Below are 16003 nucleotides of genomic sequence, written 5' to 3'. Positions count from 1 at the left end.
GCAGCGATTGCACGGCAGCGCCCGATCCTGGCGAAGCGGGGAGGGACGGGCAGGGCCCGCAGACAGCGGCGCTCCCTGCGGCACGGGGCGCGAGCGGCGGGCACCGAGCGGGGGCCGTGCCCGCGCCTCCCGCGCCAGCAAACGCCGGCCTCCAGACAAAGTTCGGTGGTGACGAACAGCCGTGACTCTGAGTTTCTGGTGGTGCAGAGGAGCCGAGAGTATGACGGAAAGCATGGGTTTTTCCAGAGCATATATCAAATCCTGTCAGAACACATTATTAAAATCAATGACAAATATTATTCTTGTTTATAAAGTTTCCATGTTACATTTTCAAACAAGAGCTAACATGCAGCTTCAGTGAAACTTCATATATCACAGCAAATAAGATCCATCTGCTTGCACAGCAGAGGCGTGTCAGCTAAGAGAAAGTATTACTGGAAAAACAAAGTCCACAGAGGGTGTGTCTGCATTCACTTTTGTTTCCTGCTTGTGTCATTCCTTGGACTTTGATACGACCACCTTGGGTAAACAAAATGTAAGTGGAATCTGAGAAGAACTTACTGCACCAGCTCACTCTGAAATAGCAGATTGTCTCTGATTTTAGTTAAAATCTATGCAACATCGCATACTGTTGCATAGGAAAACCATTGCAAGACTAAGGATTTGGTAGCTGTGAAGGATAAAAGGATTACACCATGCACACTATTGTAAAAAGCAAGGTGAGGTCTAAATCCACACTCTGGTTGACCTATTTATTTTAAAGTAGTTCCCACATCAAAGGATCAGGCCAGAGAGAAAACATGCCATAGGTGCTTTGAAAACTGTGAACTGGAGTCAAAAGACTGTAGGATAATTCAGCTTAGAATGAACCCCAGGAGAATCCTTGTCCAACCTCCTGCTCCAGCTGAGGTGATCGATGAGGCCAAATGCAGGGTTTTGTTCAGGGTTTTACCCAGCCTACTCTCGAAAACCTCCAAGGATGGAGACTGTCCAGCTTTGGTGGATAGCCTGTTCTCATGCTTGTTGGCTGCTGAGGAAAGAACATTTTCTTTATACCTAATCTGAACCTCTCCTGTTTACATCTGTTGTCTTCCCATAATGTGCCACTATGAAGAGTCTGAATTTGCCATCTTGGTGACTTCATTACAGATACTGGAGGGCCCTGCCAGGTCCCCCAAAGCCTGCTCTCACCAGGCTGAGCAAGCCCTGCATCCTCAGGGATCCAGCTCCAACCATCTCACTGGCCTCTACTGACCTTGCTCTAGTTTCCTGATGTACACAGCTATAGTGCCTGAGCTGGCAAATATCTAGACTAACTTCATGTCCCTGTGTAGCTTTTGTGCACCTGTCTAGAGGTTTTTCCTTGCTCGGAGCCCCTTGCCCAGTGTTTTCTTGAGTATGTATGTCTGCAGAGTAGGGCTTGAAAGCAAATTGTTAGTTAAAGCAAATAAACTGAAGATATTTGAAGTTAAAAACATAACATTTGTACCTCCTACTGCAGTCTTGAAAATAACATTAAAATGTAGCTCATGCCTGCTTTCTCCCTCTCGCCCTTCTCTGGCAACAGTGCGGGCCAAGAGATAGGGACGGGGCATGTAAATTCTTGTCTGTTCTTACAGTCTTTCCACACCACCAGGATTTGAGGTGAATGGTCTTAGGTTTGACCCATACTGATGCTCTTTTCATCTTGTGTTACCAGAGACAATGATTTTTTGTACTTCTATCACTTTCTTGATGTTTCTAACTAAAGCAGTACTAAACGATTGTATTTTATATCATTACATCTTCAGTGTAATTCATATGAAACATAGAGATTTATTTTCTTAAAGGAAAATTCATATCATAATCATTTTATCAAGGCACAACATCAAGAATATTAATTTATTCTGGAGTCTTCAACTGTCTCACTCATTAATTGAGCCCCACTTATCCAATCACAGAAGTACAGAACAGATCAATTTAGGCTGGAAGGGATCTCAGAGGGAACATAGTCCAACTCCCTGCTCAGAGCAAGGCTGATTTTGATGCTGGATCAGGTTGCCCATCATAGCATAATGTTTTCATCTTAAAAGCTTGTGTAATGTTGCAAAAAATCTCCCTCTGAGAGAAAAAAAACCACCTCCTTGTAATTTTGTTGTTGTGAAGGTACATGGCTCAGCTGCATTCAGTGGCAGGAACACAGGAGGCAGAACTCCTCGGTTCCCACGTCTTTGTGGATTTCTTCCAGGTTTATACCAGCCCTGCAAATAACAGCATTATTCATACGTTTTGGTTTGCAGTCGGAGAAAAATTCAACTTCCTGAATTCTAAGCATCTCTTATGTCTGAGGCTTCTCTTAATCAGATCCAGAGTGAAAGAGCCACGTGCTGTTTTTCCTCAAAAAGCCTCAAACCAAGCAGTGGATGTAAAAGAGCTGGTGACTGTTACTGTACTTTTTATTCCAGTGGTATTCAGATGGACACGTTGAACACGTTAAGGGCTTGTTTTCTGAACAGAAATGCTGCTCTCATTTGAGACCAACAACAGAGAAGAAAGAAGAAATTCTATTAGGCACAAAGAGTTAAAGAAGGCTACAATGATGATACTATTTTCCAACCTGTCCCAATTACTGATTTCATCACATTTTAAGTCATAAAATTCTGCCTTTGTTTTATACATGCTATTTTGTTTCTCCCTCCCTATATTTCACAAGAAGAAATTGCTGAATCCATTTTTTATTTCTTGTAAGTAGAATTCTTCATGCTTCAAGTGCAACTGAAGGCAAAGTGTAACCATCTACATTTTAGAAGAAAATGTTACAATCAGAAGTGTCTTTATTCTTTGGAAGGCAAATTCAGGATAAGACTACACTAAATTTTCAAAGTTTTCTTAATCTAATATAATTTGTTTTCCTATTACACAAGTCCTTCATCTTTGTAAGGAATACCAGATTATGTGGTTTTCTAACCAAAAGAATGATGTGTTGCTAAGGGTATTAAGCCTTATTTTAATAGCTTTCAAGCATTAATTAAATTATTAATTAAATTGTTGTGGTCAACAGAAGACAAATATGTGACCTACAAAACTAATTTCAAATATAGTCTTTAAGTAAGAGAAAAGCTCTGATTCCTTTTTTTCCCCTTTGCTGTCATTTTTAGCCAGTTAGAATGCAGTGAGAGCAGTGCTTATTTCATTACAATTTCTAATCTTTTCCAGATTCACTGACTTGTCATAAGAGTTATTTCTTTCTCAAGCCACAATAATGTTTTTGGAATAGAGAGCAAGGGAAAGCTTTATTCTGTGGCTTTTCCAAAGATAAAGACCTTGCTCTTTTTTCAGTCAGTTTAGTCTTTGCACAGTTTAGCACCAGGCTGATCCCTGTTTGGTGGTGGCACACAGTGTTGCTCATGCAGTGGGTAGGTGGAAAGGCACGTATGAGTTGCCAGCTGCACCCAGTAGTCAGTGAGTGCTGAGCCTGGACCAACCCCTGCAAGTCCCAAATGCTAAGCTAATAAACCTCCTGAGACACTGAAGTGAAGCTTCAGTGAAATATTTCCCCAAAGCTTGGCACTACTGATCAATATCAGGAGAATCAAGCAGTGCAACTGTTTGCAGCTAGAAAATATCCTCAAAATAATTCTTGATGTTAGCACTTCTGTGCATGAGCTGTAGGTGTTACTAACCAGACAGACTGTCAGACAATACATGTACTGAAAAAAACTGATGGGACTTCTTGATACAGGGAATTTTTCTTAAATCTTTTTAAGTTAGGTCTTTGAGAGGTATCCTGTCCATACTAATGTTTTGATAGAAATGTCACCACTTCTAAGTTTTGTGCATCATTTGAAAGTACAGGGGTTCTCTGTAGGTGCACAGTCTGTGGTGATTGGGAGTGGGGCTGAGCCTCATCCCCAGTGGGCACAGCTGTGAGCAGCAGGGGAGCAGCACTGCCAGCAATGAGCCAGGGAGTGCCCAGGGGCACTGACCAACACCAGAGGGCACAGAGGGCACTCAGGTGCAGTGCATCAACAGGAGGGGATAAAAGGCTGGGCTAAAGAACAACAAAGAGCAGGGATCTGCAGCCTTCTGCAGCGATGCTCCTCTGTATGGGCAGAGGCCTGAAGCCTTCTGATGAGGTGAGGTGTCACTGTGTATGGGTGAGTGATTGAAGCCTGCTGAAGTGGCATGGGGATGCTCTGTGTATTGTGGCTGTCTCAACTGTGCCATGTGCTGTGACATTCCTCTTTACTCTGCTGGAACTCCTCAATATGAAAACGTGGGTTCTGCCTTTCTCAGGGATGAATTGCACATTCTGGGCTGGAGGAGCCCAGGCATGCAGACCATTCAGGCACACCACCACTGACATTCAAGGGGAAATGCTTTCCCGTGCTTATGAGCAAGGATGTTGAATAAGTATCATTCAGTTAATACAGGCAGCTTGGGAATTAGATGTTTATCATTAAAATAAGCAGAATGTTTAAAAGCATGAAAAGAGTTTATTGTGAATTAGACTGTGCTTGGTCCACCCAGTGCTTAGCAAAGGTTCATGCAGATGCACAGCACTGGTTCTTTCAGCTCTGGAAATTTCGTTCAAAGTTATCCTGCAGTCCATGTAAAGTAGATGGACCCAGTAGTTCACATTTGTTTCAGTGAACCCAGGACCAGTTTCTTGGTTAGCTGGCGTGTGTGGATGCACTTTTTAGCTATTCTTCCACAACCTTGGTTCTTGTTATTCATGACTTGTTATAAAGATGTTTCTATGTATGAAAACACACATAAATATGAATATACGTATCTTGAGAAAATTAACCCACATCCAAAGCAAATAGAAAAACCTACAAAACCTGTATTGATTTTCTATCTTCTGTTGGCCCAATATACATACACCCTCTGGACTCTTGCAGGACTGTTTTAACTGCATTTTATCAGCCTCAATTTTATGTAACATTTCTATGTCCAAATGAAATACTAGGCAAATTATTTTTGTTCCAGTTCCATAAAACTGCTGTACTCACCTTCTGTAGATAATCAAAGTGTGAAACCTATCTCATGTGAAGTTCTATTAGGACTATCAAATATATTTTTGCTTTAATAGCTGTTGCAGGTCATGTTTGCTACCCAGCTATTTTCGCAATGAAAATATTACCTACCTCTCCTATCAATGTCAGCCAACATCCAAACAATCCACTATGGAAATCCTAAGCTTCACATGATCAGTAATTACACAGTACAAGCTCAGCTGAGCTGAGAAATGTTTTGTTTATTCTTCAAAACCAAGGATGAAACATGCCCAAAGGACTGTTGTGTTTCATCCAAGACACCAAAGACCCTGGGACATGAGAGGGGGCAGGTAGTTGGAGTTTTGTCCCATTTCTGTGTTGTGCACATCAGGGTGGTTTGAGTTTGTAACACTCGCTCAGCCATGTGTTTAATGTCTGCACCCCATCACACCTGTGAGGACAAAGCCACATGCTGAACAGCACTGTCCTTCCTCGGCTCTGGCAGATCTGGCTGCACAACCAGCACCTGGCTCTGAGCAGTCAGAGCAGTGTTCTCCTCCAGAAAACCACAAGTAAATCTGCTCATGCCTAATCTCTAAATCAGTGTGGGCACAAGTCTTTATCTTGTTCATAAAAACAATGAAAATCAAGTATGTATATTGTGTATAAACTACTCCCTATTTTTTTCCAATAACTGCCCTTCTCCTTAATCAGAAATAAACTAAATCCCGGTGCAATCTATTGACGAAACCCAGGATCTTTACCCATTATGAGTGGTTTTCAAAGTGGTTTGGAAGCAGTATCAACATATGACTCGGGGTCTGGCTGTTGTTATGATTGTTACATTATGTTGTTTCCATTTGATTTATATTCTGGCTTAGAAGTGGCATTAGAAACCCATTAGAGCAAACAGCAGGGCTTCAAGCCTGAGGTGAAACGTTTGTTAACAGGACTACAGTAGCCAGCTTCGGGCGGGTTTATTGGTTTGATCGCTTAGAAATCGCAGCCCCTGAAGTTGTGCTGGCTGTGTTCTGGTGAGAACGAGCTGAGCATCGTGCAGCAGATGCCGGCTGCCTGCAGGCGCCTGGGCTGTTCCGCGTCTGTGAGATGCCTGTAGGAACTGTTTCAGCATCCCCCCCGGGACAAGATGCGTCCTGCTTCCCAGTGTTTCCTGGGATAGCAGCACCTTAGCTCTGCGGGTACGCGGGAGGAGGGCAGCGCACGCAGCACGCTGGTCCCCCGCCGGCTGAAGGCGTGTCAGCGCTGTGAGGGGGAGCTTCTCCCGGCGCTCATCCCGGGGCGCTCCAGGAGCAGCGGCCGTTCGGGCCCTGGGCCGGAGCGCGCGAGCCCCGCGCGCCGGGATTCCCTCAGGGAATGACGTCCCGGCGTGCGGCCATTGGCTGCCCCACGGCGAGTTCTCCATTTATGGACACACTGGCGGCGCGGGGCAGTCCCGGTGCCGGCCCCTCGCCCCCTCCGGCCCTCACACTGCAACGCCGGCCCCTGCAACGCGCCGCTGCCCGCCCCGGCCCCTGCCCCTGCCCCGCGCTGCTGCCCGCCCCGGCCCCGCCCCGCCGGGAGCTGCGCGCGCGGGAGGGCGGAGCTGCTGCCCCCTCCCCTCCGCCCGCCCGTCCCTCCGTCCCGGGGCGCCGGCGTGTCTGGGCAGAGCCGCGGGCAGCGCAGCGATGGTGAGCGGAGAGCTCGGCAGGGGGCCGAGCGGGGCGGGGGCAGCTGTGGCGGGGCCGGGGCCCGCGGGGCACGGGCGGCGGGAGGGCGGCTGTCGCGTCCCCCTGCGTCCCCCTGCGTCCCCTCGCGCCGTGCCGGGAAGGGGCCGCGGCAGCGCTCCGCGTCCCGCTCCTGGCCGGGGAGCGGTTGTATAACAGCGCCGGCCTGTGGGAAGCCGGGCCATGCCAGGCACTTGGCGAGGGCTAGTGGCTGCCGGCCCTGCGGACCCGGGTCGGTGCCTTCAGTCTCGTCCCGAGCCCGCCCGTCCCATCGCGGGGCGCGGGCAGGGCCGGCGCCGCCTGTGGTGCGCCAGCCGCGGCTGCCGCCCTCTCCCGCCGCTTGACTTCTGAAGGTTTTGGATGTTGGTGTCCTAGGGTAGGAGCAATCCCCTGGCAGGGGAACGGGAGTAGTACAACAACAGGTGACGCCTCTGGTTCAGGGGGCGCTGCCCGAGGGCTCTCGGCGGGCAGAGCCGCAGCCCGGCCCCGCGCTGCCGGGGTCGCTCCGGTGCCCGGTCCGGCGGCGGGAGCGCTCGCTCAGGTGTGCTGCACAGGCGGCTCCCGAACCCCGGAGCTGGGCACCGCCGCTGCTGGGCTGTGCGCTGCTGAGTGTCATGAGGGGACGCGATGTCAGGAAAACATCTTCAGTGCTGGACTGAGGGAACATTGAGGTTCGCAGGTGAACCTGCTTCGTTTTTAGTAATTGCCTCCTGATGATTGATAATAGCTTTCATCCTGAGGTAACCCAAATAAATATTGTCTACCTGTTACACAAGAACTAAGAACAAGTAGCAAGGAATCCTATGTGGTAATAAACTAGGCTAAAATCCATAACTTTTAAGGAAGTAATTTACTTAAAAATTTACTCTGTTCTAAAGCAGAGTACTAAAGATCTGAGTGTTAAGATACTTGAAAAACTTGTGCATTATTTTTGCTAAAGCTTAACTAAGGTTGAGATTGAAACTAGACTGACCGGCCTAGTTCTTGTGTATTCAGAGCTTCACTCCCAATACCTTTTCAAGGATGCCTTTCTTATTGCCATTGCCTCTGCTTTGACTTCCTGAGGCAAGTGAAGTTGTACCTGGTTACATTTACGTGGAGCAAGATCTTTGCTTTAAATCAAGCATTGCAGAAGTTAGGGAGCTAAAACATCTCTTGAAATCAGGGATAATGATACCAACTATGTCTTATAAACCTGGTTTTGGTAAGGAACTTTGAATAAGATAGGTGCTTCTGTTCCCTGGGGGTTGATTGTTTTGCCAGGTGATTCAGATCAAATCGTTAGCCTTAATCTTTGCTTCTCAAGAACCTGCTGTGTGGCAGACACCTGTGGCACATATCGGTTAGCAAGAGGCTGGGTCATTGCTTACACTGCTGACACGTTAAATGGGGTTGGAAGTCTTTGTTGCAGGTGCTTCAGGTTCGTCTGCCTGTTACCAGTAATACTTCCAGATCAGTCTGTTAGTTGATCTGCTGTGGAGTCCATTAATTCCTTTTTAATGGAAGGTTTTAATCAAAGTAGCTTCTGTAAATACACATAACTAACTGGCAGCATACTCTGGGAGATTTACTTTATCAAAATAAGGTAATTACTTTCTTCCACAAGATACACTTTTTAAGGATGTATTCAGACAATTGTTCCCCAACTTTTAATTTAATACTGAAGTAGTTTTTCACTGTATTATCTCAAAATTATATGAATTGCATTTTTAGATTATTGGTAAGTAATTATTACCACAGAACTAGAAAATAATGTTTTTGAAAGTGCTGCTTTTCCAAATAATTTTGCCCAAACCATTGTTTGATAGTCATTAGAGGGTAGTATTTTGTAACTTAGTTGGCAGAAGGATTGCCTGGCAGGACTTAGAATGACTGCTGATGAAAATGAATCATGTTACTAATATCCTGAAACTTTATACTCATTCTCTGTGCTGTATAAAAAACTCCCATTATTCCCCTTATTTTTGTCTTAACAATTTTGATGTCTGGAGGGTGAAAGAAGCTGAATGTTACAAGTGTTTTGTGTTTTCTAAATCGAGTCGTTTCTGCCTTGTCTTCTTCACTGTAGCCCTCAGAGTGACTCTTTCCTGTTTGACAGGGTCCCCGGTGCAGGGTGCCGAGCTGCCACTGACCCAGGTGCTCTTGGTGCTTCTGGGGCCACCTGACCAAGCAGAGCAGATCTGGTGTCACTGCTCTGTCACTCTCTGGTGCCTTGGCCAGTGCCTGTCATGGTGCACTGCCCCACCCAGCTCAGCTGGCACCCTGTGAAGCTCTCTGCACTTAGCAACATGTCTGCTCCTTTGGGCTGGTTTATTTTTTATCCAGGTCGATATCTGTGCCACATTAACAGGGTGGTTTCAGGAGGAGATCTGCCAGCATGGAATGGGTGAGCTGTTCCATGGCTGTACATGGCAGTACAAGGTGGGAATGAGTAACAGAGGGGCAGAACTGTAGTAAAACTGACAAGACTAAGGAACATCTGGCAGCTTGAAATTTTTCTCTTGAAATGCATCCATTTTGTTGGCTTTGTGTTTCAATGTTTTAAATTCAAAATTTAAAAAAATCCTAAAACCCTCCAACAGCTTAGCTGAAGATTTTAAGTCTTCAAAAACTGGGTATTATGTCAGTGCCAAGTAGTCCCACTCCACTGAAGGACTCTATCCATAATATTCAGGAAGCCTCATGGTGAAATTAAGCTGGAACTTGCTGGAAAGGGAAGCAGGAAAGTCAGCTGAACTTTATGCCATGTTATGTTATACTGTGAATTAGAACCTCATGTCATGGGGTAGTTCATGGAGATGCATTGGAGGATCTGGAATTGGATAGAGAGTCTGTACCACATTACAAAAATTATCTTGGACCTTTCATTTAAAAGTAGCTCTTGAGTCTTCAGGGAAAGATTGTTCCCCTGAGTACTGTCAGCTGGCTTTGACTCTTCTAAGGCTAAAACTTTGAATGTCAATCAGCAAGTATGTTCTGAGACATAAACTGCTACTATATTTAGAAAATAAGCCAACCACAAAAATCAAATAAATGCTCCGTCCCAGCACAATCCATCAGTGATCAACTTTGCTTTTGCAAAATCTCTGTTCCAGAGAACTTCTGCTGAGGTTTTGTACCAATTTGTTGGGCAGAGAAGGAAAAACTCCCAAGAGAAAGCAGGATCAGCAGTGTCTGGATTAGCTCACAAGTTGTTGAGCAAGCCAGAGTTGTCTAATGTACTTATGTTAAAAAAACCAATGTGTTCCCAGGTTACCTTTAACCAGTATTTCAGTGCTAAGAAATTTTCTGTAACACTGCAGTTAGTATGTGCATTTTATCTGGGTGTACTTGGTTCTTCTTGGTTCCATCACTTCAGCAAGGACAGAAGGCTGATTTTTAAAAGGAAACATTTTTATAGCCCCACATTCCTGACATCAGAAGAGGGCAGATGTTTATAGTCCAGTCCAGCAAGAAACTGAGGATGTCTTGACTCCATGTAGTGCCTGTGAAAGTCTGCATGACTGACTGGATTAGCCTGAGGGGGCTTGCTGGCCTTTAGGATTTGGTCCTGAAATAATGTGTGATGGGAACTGGGACCTTATACTCTGTTAAGTCTCTTTTTCCTGCAGGGGAGTCACAGGCAAGACAGTGATGCTTCTGTATGTGAGGGGTGCTGTTCTGTCTGGTGCTGCAGACAGCAGCCTCAGCTCAAACCTTGCTTTCTGCCAAGTGTGGGATCCTAGGGAGGGTAACAGCATGTGCTTTGCGTTATGGCTAGAGGTGCATTGAATGGAAAATCTTTCAGCTAGATGATGTTTCTTTCTGGCTTATATATAAAATATACTCAAACACAGTAGTTGATGTGTTTTGTTTAGGCTTGCATTGTGTGCATGCTTGTTTTTGTTTCTAGTTTAGATCTCTGGAATGATTATGGATATATTGTGTATGTTAGAGCATTTTTCAGAAGACACTAATGTATGCAGAATGTTACTCAAATACAACTTTTGCAGTTCAGTTGAAAACTGAACCTGTGATTATGTATGTATGTAGATCTTAAGTAATTTTCTCATCAACTCTTTTGCCTTCCAGATATGTTTTTTTCTTTCTACATACATAACTAATTGTGAAGGAAATGGGATCGCAATGCTCTTAGTAGTTTAAACAAATTATTCGCAGCCACTTTTTTTAACTTAAAGGAATAACATTCACCAGTCTCACTGCCTTGTTCTTAAGGCATTGCTGCACATGTGGCATGGGTGAAGTTAAAACGAGTTTTGTCATGGTTAGCACATGGAATGTTAAACTTTTATGGGTTTTCAGTAAAATCTTAGTAATGTTCCCATCTTAACATGGAAAGTATGCTTGCTACATTGCTCAAAACAGTAAAAAGTTGTACATCTCTTTACAGAACTGTTATTATCACCTTTTGTAATAATTTAAATTAATTTGACTTCATAAATATCAGTATATTCTCTTCTCAGTTGTACCAGTTAGTCTAAAAGTGTCATTGATCTAAATGGTCATGCCTTGCTCTATCCAAAGTATATTATGAAGAGCAAAAGTTTTGGTATTCCTAATTTCAGCATCAGGAGTATGAAATTCCTGCGTGTGTGGATTTGTATTCTAATATACTGTGCATGTATACATTAATAATACTAATGTGTAGAACATGTAAATAAACATCTTCAGAGTCCCAGAAGAATCCTTTGCTTTAATAAAGCCTTACTTAGTTGCTGCATGTTGTGATGAGGAGGGGAGGAAGAAGATAGATGTTCTTCCTCTTGGGGTCCCAGCGCTTACTTTGCCAGGCTAACTCTGGCACTGAGTTTCCTGTAGTTGCCTGAGGAGTTCAGACACAGATCATTGGAGTTCTGCTGATGGAGGCCAGCCTGGGCCTGGCCTGCAAGTTGTCAGGCTTTTGCTTACTTTTAGTTCTGGTTATTGCCACAATAAATGGCTTATAAATGATAAATTCATCTGCTTTCCTTTTCAGTTTTGTAAAGCACTCTTGTAATGCAATCCTTCAGTCTGCTTTTTTTAGGAAGCTGCATTCTAGATCTAAGTGTTGTGTGGCTACTGAAAGGCATTAAGAACTGTGTTAGAAAGGGATTTTGCACCTAATTGACAAGGGTTTTGTTCTGGGAGTTAACCGTGCTAGACTAGAAGCAGTAAAATTGAAGCAGTTTTTGGAACTGGGAGGAGTGTGCATATGTGTGTGCTACAAAAATAAGGATTTGGAAAATATTTTGGTTCCTCTGTAAGCACAGAAATCCAGGCATAGGCTTTGGTAAGAAAGGGTTGGCATGCATTTCTGGTAGCTCTTTGAATCAAGCCACTTTGTACTATCTAAACTCTCACCATGAATAAAAGCAGGAAAGTTTACCTCAGCACAAAAGGCTGAAACTTTGAGGGAAAATCATATAAAGACTCTCTCAGACATTTTCTCATCTGTTGGAGGCCATTCACTTCTTCACTACCTATGGTCTGCCAGGGAGCTTTTCTGGTTGCTGCTGGTCCCTAGCAATCGACCAGCATTGTTTTCAGCTCTGATTGGAGTAGATGTTTGTACTGCTCTGTATGGGGAAGTGTTCAGGTGTATGGGGTGCCTGCTGACTTTTGGAACTGCTGTAGTCAGAGGACTCTGGATAGATCTAGTGTGTTTGGCTTTTATCATTTCTACTATGTCTGTAAAAGTGTTTGTAAACATCAGAGAAATATGGCAGGAAGTAAACAGGAATTTTCTCTCTTCAGATGAGAACTGAGAGCTGTCTCTGAGGACTTGCTCAGACGTTCATCTCAGCCTCCCGTGGCACTCCTGGGGCAGCTTGGGTGTGAGGAGCTGTAATTTAGTCAGACCTTCCTGGGCTCGATTCAGTCTTTCCCATCTCCTACTCCCTTCCCACATTCCTGAGATGCCAGTTACTGTCCTGCCCAGGAAGTACGGTTGTCACTCCTCCTGACTCATCCTCATCTCCTAGCTTTCCTATCCTCCACCTACTGCTTTCCTCCCTCACTTCTTCAGAACTGTGACTGCCCCTGGGGACACCAGGTGTGCAGTCAAGTCCTGGCAGTGCATGGGATCTGTTCTCTCTACTTGACTGACTCACTGCTGAGATCAGAAAAGGTGTCTTGGTCTACAGCTTTTCCACACACTGAACCTCACAGGCGTTTTCTGCCCCTTCTGTTAAATGTGCTTCATATAAATGTGTAAATGGCTTTGGGGTTTGATGGTGTCCTCTACACAAGCAAGTACATCTAAACCCAAGATTCTGTAATGTAAACAGCCTAGGAAGAAGGATGGTTGAGGTTCTTTTGCAAAGACACAGCAGCATTTAATTGATACTAAAACCATTCATGGATTGGGTTCATAAATTATAAAGTGTAATTTTTATGAAATTCTGAATTTAATTTTTTTTAGTTGAAACTGAAAATACTTCTTTAAACAAAACCAATGTGAGAGCTGACAAGGAAAGCAGTGTTGGCAATTGGAGCATGAGTCAGAGCTATCAGAAGTGATGCCTGTTGGGAAGCCGACTTACAGGTGCTTTTAAAGTACAAAGGCTTATCTGTTAACATATAAGTTATGTTAACATCACTAAATGTGAACTTGAAAGTTAAAGCCAGACTTTAGCAGATCTTGAGTATACTTCTGATCAACAGTGTCCTGGAAGTGGCAGAAGAATTATAAAATAGGTCTGGTGCTCTGCTCTGCTGTCATGTGTGTGATTTTTCAGCTGCCAGAAGTGTCTGGTGAAAGCCACTTCTGGCTTCCAGGGGATCGGTGCAGTGGCTTTGGGATGGAGTGATGATAGATGTTTTTCTTTAGACTTCTTCAACAAAAGGGGACATAAATAGTTTTTGCAAAAACATGTGCTTCTAGAAGCTATTTTCATGCTTTTTTCAGCAATCTGAAGTCTAAATGAGAGGTTTTTGTTGGCATCCTTCAAAGAGGATTAGCAGTCTCGTAGTGACTTGCTGCACTTGTCCCTGTAAAGGAAGTGTGGGGCTTTTTTTCTGTGCCAGCTCAGAACCACTCACTGAATCACTGTCATCAGCTGAGCCTGAGTCTGTAACCACTTCTTGGTCAGCCTTGTCTAATTTAAGTGTTGAAGTCATACTCAAGTCTGAACAATGCAGCCTGATACCCTCTAAAGCCAGCAAAATGTTTTCAACAGCTTTAAAGTCTTTCCTGCTTGTGTCTTACAAAATATGCTGCCTGGTGTTTGATCTTGCACCCTAGGACAGTCTTCTGTTTTCAGTCTGACATTCCACAACATTTGTGAGGCTTTAATTCTAGGCAGTTTACCAATGCACACTGTTATCTTTTGCAGTGATTGATGTCTTTTCCTGTGCTTTCAGCTGGATATTGCTAATAGCAGAAATACAGAAAGATGGAAATTGGAGCCTCTTGTTAGTAATGTATTTGCAGTGCCAAGCAGTAGTCAAGAACTTGTCTCATCTTGTTTTGTTTTGGTTTTTTTTCCCTGCCTTGAAGGATACAAGTCTGCACAAATGCCTAAGTGCTTCCAAATTTGCTTTTGCAATAACTTCCAACCCTGTGTTATTCACAGCTTTGTGAAGAAGTGTGCAGATGCAAAGTGTGCTTTATGCTGCCAGCACATTTGGAGTCCCTGGCACTGTGAGCCCTGGGCTCTTTGGTAGCTCTTTGGTGTGGAAGTGCTGCTGCTCTGAGGGGAAGCAGGAACATTCTGAGGGCCGGAGTTCACCTGGGTATTGTGAACATCTGTGAGCTGTTGTGCTGCTTCTGGCACACACCGTTCACCTCCTGGTCGCTTGGGTTTTGGCCTTACTGCAGGTTTGTGATGTATGAACCAGAAAACACTTCTTTTGCTAACATGAGGCATATTAAAGGAGAACTTTTGTTAAACCTAATCTTAAAAGCTATTTCATGGGACTCAAAGCAAGTGCATACTTTTAAGTATTTGTTTATTCTTTCACTATTTGAGGAGCGTTTGTTTTGTCCGTTTATTAATTCTGAAATAATTTTTTTCCTGTACTGATACCCACCTGTATTCAGTATATTCCTAAAGAAAGAGAAATGTGCACAAGTATTTATAACAGTAACTGAAAACAGTCATACTACAGGTAAATTAAATGGGGAATTAAAAGCGTGGGTAGATTCATTCCAGAAAGGATATAAAGCTACAAGCCCACCCATTCTTGCTTTCAGAGCACAGAGGTATAAGCTGTCTACATAGTCTGAAGTAGTAGATGAATCTATGGTATCTTCTGATGAGGCAAAAGAAACATGGATTTTGTGTAATTATTTCTGCTGTCTAGCTAAATATAGATTGTTTTTGAAGGAATCAATGATAGGAAGCAATCATCTAGGAAAAAATAATGAGTCATGGGAATCCATAGTTATATTAGACCCTTTTATCATACTTCTGTATTTTTGGTTGACTCTTGATAGTGCAATTTTTATGAGAGCAGTTTAAATGAATACACTACTCCTGTCAGGAAACGTCTGATATCTTTCCTACCATAATTTGAATTAAAATTTGGCTACAGTGAAAGCTGATGTATTATTAAGCATGATTTTGTTACCTGTAACTTCTGTACCATGAAATATCCCACTTCACTTGTAAATTTTATTTGTTCTTGAATTCTGAATTGGCTGAATCCAAGCAAACAAATATTTGACTTGGCCAATTAAAATATAGTACATCCACTAAGAACAGAATTACTTCAGCTGGATTTATTTTCTCCATTTGAAAACTGTGCCTTACTTGCAGTCATGTTTCCAGGACTTGATGCTCCGTTGTTGGTAGGCTGCAAAGCCTTTTTCAGTGCTTCCCCTCAAGTATACACTGGGAACTGCTATATTGGTTAGTAATTGCTAGGTTCAGCAAACCAGTTTCCTACAAAAACATTCTGGTCTTTGCAGTGGAAAAGCAAAAATAGCTTCTCAGAGTAGGGCAATTTGTGTATTCGGTTTTTGAGGGGATCCTGGCTGATTTTTGTGTATCCTGCAGGACTTGAGTAGACTGAAGTAAGGTGCCTTTTTGGAATTGATTGGTCCTGGTGGAGCGGGAAGCATGAGCCTCCTGCTATGGAGGAGCAGTGTAAACCTGATGAAAATCTATTGCAGAAGAGCTAAAAATGCCTAATTCTGTCCTGAGCTGTACCAGACTGCTGGCCATTGTTTGCTCTGCTGTGACTGTTGGCTTTGCAAGCATCTCTTCCTGCTTTTTCCTGGGGTAGCTGGGAGTTCCTAATCCTTTGCTGGTGCACCGGTGGCACTGGCACACGGTGCTGCTGTGACAAGGGACGTTCTCCTCCCAGCCGAGCTGGGAC

The 16003-nt window shown here is 43.9% G+C and overlaps 1 protein-coding gene across 2 annotated transcripts in view; it reads left to right on the top strand.

The window, feature by feature from the left end:
* The first annotated feature begins 6417 nt into the window (after positions 1-6417).
* Positions 6418-16003, top strand: part of MYO1E (myosin IE) — a 76624-nt gene continuing 67038 nt past the window's right edge. For both annotated transcript variants that reach the window (XM_005487826.4, XM_026793925.2), the window contains exon 1: positions 6418-6667. In XM_005487826.4, the coding sequence (XP_005487883.2) occupies positions 6665-6667 (3 nt within the window). In that variant the 5' untranslated portion in view covers positions 6418-6664. The remainder of the gene's footprint in view (positions 6668-16003) is intronic.

Source organism: Zonotrichia albicollis, chromosome 11 (assembly GCF_047830755.1).
Source record: "Zonotrichia albicollis isolate bZonAlb1 chromosome 11, bZonAlb1.hap1, whole genome shotgun sequence".
NCBI lineage: Eukaryota > Metazoa > Chordata > Aves > Passeriformes > Passerellidae > Zonotrichia > Zonotrichia albicollis.
Note: the sequence above shows the minus strand (reverse complement) of the source record. Positions and strands in the feature narration are given on the sequence as shown.